The sequence below is a fragment of the Octopus bimaculoides genome, chromosome 27 (genome assembly GCF_046866305.1).
Source record: "Octopus bimaculoides isolate indiv1 chromosome 27, ASM4686630v1, whole genome shotgun sequence".
NCBI classification, from domain to species: domain Eukaryota; kingdom Metazoa; phylum Mollusca; class Cephalopoda; order Octopoda; family Octopodidae; genus Octopus; species Octopus bimaculoides.
In genome coordinates this window covers 12,557,075-12,559,574 of record NC_142954.1, presented here as the reverse complement: position 1 = coordinate 12,559,574, position 2,500 = coordinate 12,557,075, and the positions used below count along the sequence as shown (strand labels likewise).

General features: G+C 33.2%; 1 protein-coding gene across 6 annotated transcripts in view; it reads right to left on the bottom strand.

The window, feature by feature from the left end:
• LOC106881904 (voltage-gated inwardly rectifying potassium channel KCNH6) overlaps positions 1–984 on the bottom strand; it is a 258,767-nt gene extending 257,783 nt beyond the window's left edge. For 2 of the 6 annotated variants that reach the window (XR_016238608.1, XM_089343314.1), the window contains exon 1: positions 493–969. Coding sequence is in view for 4 of the 6 variants with exons in the window: in XM_089343314.1 (XP_089199440.1) it covers positions 493–568 (76 nt within the window). In the remaining 2 variants the exon portion in view is untranslated. Of the gene's footprint in view, positions 1–492 lie in introns of all 6 variants that reach the window. The other 4 variants (XR_016238607.1, XM_089343313.1, XM_089343317.1 and 1 more) reach the window with 3 other exon arrangements.
• Between the last annotated feature and the right edge of the window lie 1,516 nt (positions 985–2,500).

The window sequence follows — 2,500 nt, the reverse complement described above, 5'->3', positions numbered from 1 at the left end:
GGATGTGAGAGACAAACAGGGAGGGAGTGGAAGGGGTGAAATAGGAAAGTAAGAGGGAGGAGGAGGAGAGTATCAAGGTGAAAGAGAGTGCGGGTATGTGTGTGAGGGAACGAGCGAGTAAGAGTGTTAGGGAGAGAGAGAAAGTATGTGTGAGAGAGTGAAAGTGTGAGGTGCGAGGGACTATGAGAAAGTGTTAGCGAGTGTGAGAAGCATGTGTTTAATGAGAACATGTTTAATAGTGAGTGAGCGGAGAAGGAGGAGGAGGAACGCGAAAGTAAAAACATGCGTTTGATGACAGAGAGGAAGGAGGAGAGAAAAAGCATGCATTTGGTGAGGGAGGGGGAGGAGGAGAAGCAACATGTTTGAAAATAAGATGGAGAAGGGGGAGGAGAAGGCAGAGAAGAGAAGCAGAAACATGTGTTTGGTAAGAAAGAGAGACAGAGTTTAAGGGAACCATTGCGTAAAGTCAAAAGAAATAAAACGGATACTTACTTTGATCGTCGAATTTCCGAATAATTGTGTCGATAAAAGTATTAGGCGGAGCAACATGGCCTCTTCTGACGGGCATTTTGGTAGTTTAGTGTCGATAGAACTAGCAATAGCAGTTTTTTAAGGCAAGAAACAAAATAAGGTGGTGAGCCCTTAAGGGGTAAGAAGGGAGCCTTGAATATATGACGGGCAAAGTCACCTACCTGCCCGTCTTATTATTTGTTGATTCAGGATTTATTCTTTAGACAAGTCATTATTTTGACATGTCTTTTGTACATTTTAAACTAGGTATTTTAACAATTAATAAATATTTCATAGATTTTAATTAGCTTTGTGTTTTATCTTTTTCTTTGAACTTTACTTAACGTTTAATTTAATTTTTTTCTAAAGTGAAAGATATATATGTAGATAACTACATCTATTTCTTTAGCAATTAATTACTTGCTCAACTCGTTTAATGTTTCCCTTTCTCACCAATATATATATATATATATATATATATATATATATATATATATATAAATATTATTATAACAGTAGAAATAATAAATATAAACAATAGTAATAACTGTTCAAGCCTCTGCTAATGCTGCCAAGTCCTTCGTTCCTTCACCAAAATGGTAACGCCATTCAAATTAGATACAGCACCGTCGGAAAAAATCGCTATCTATACTCCTCCGTATATTATATCATTTATAATTTGTTATTTAAAACAAATTATCGATTAAACAAATGTTTTTTGTAAGTTGTTTGGTTCCGTTTTGGGTTGGGATTAATTCGTTGAAGATAAAACTTACTCAATAAATTCACAATTTAATTATAACTTCCAAAAACTGTTGGTTGCTGTTTTCTGTGGGGGTTAATTTTTTCAAAACTTGTTACTTATTTAATTCTGTTCCTGTAAATTCTTTAACCGTGTTTCTTTTTTTTTTTCCTTTTTCTTTATATAATCCAGTAAGTTTGTACTTAGTTGACATCAGCTATCCTCTGTGTAGTTATCCTTTTTCTTGTTTATTTTTTTAAATTCAATTTTCTTCCTTCATTCATTCGTACATCCAATACTGAGGCGGCGGCGAATAATAAATATTTTAATTCTAATTTCCAATACTGAGGCGGCGGCGAATAATAAATATTTTAATTCTAATTTTTGTGTTGTTGTTAATCTTTTGTGGATTTATTTTCAGTATTTTTTCACCTTTAGTTTTCCAAGAAAAAAAAAAGGAAAAAATCGCAGTTATACATCCCAAGATTTCAACACTTCTTTATACAAGACTAGCTGTTTGTCGGCTGCTAACCATTCTGTTTTTTAACTCACATCACATCCCCACGCACTGCTTATATTCTTCTTGCATTTACGTACATCCTCTACTTGTACGTCTGTATGTGCGTGTATATGTGTGCTATATATATATATATATATATATATATAGTCTCTGTGTGTGTGTGTATAACAGAAGCAGAAAGAAAGCGTGTAGGTTATCAGCAACGAACCTCAAAACACACACACTCATACGTATGTTATTTAAAAAAAGAAAGAAAAAAAAAGGTGTAACATCTGTGTATATATATATATATAATTTTTGCGCGCGTGTCAGTGCGTGTGTATATACGTGTGAATATATAAGTAATTTCCGCCCTTCTCTGTGCGTGTGATAATCCCAAAACAAGAGTTGAAAGAGAAAGACAGCGAGTCCTCTTTCAACTTAGTTCAAAAGATCCATCCATACATGTCCAATTAATGTCACTGTTATTTGATTCTGTTGTTTTAAATCAACAAATTGGAATACCTTCTTGTTTTGTTATTATTATTTTTTAAAATTAACCCTCACTTTAATTATGCTTCTTTTTTTTACCAGGTGGACTTGTTCTTTTTTTCTTTTGCTGTTTTTTTTGGGGGGACCGATATTATTTAGAAACACATTTCGTTGGTTATTATTCATAAACATTAGTGATATATTTATATCATTATTCACTGAACATGTAGAAAATACGAACAAAGAATATTTCGAAA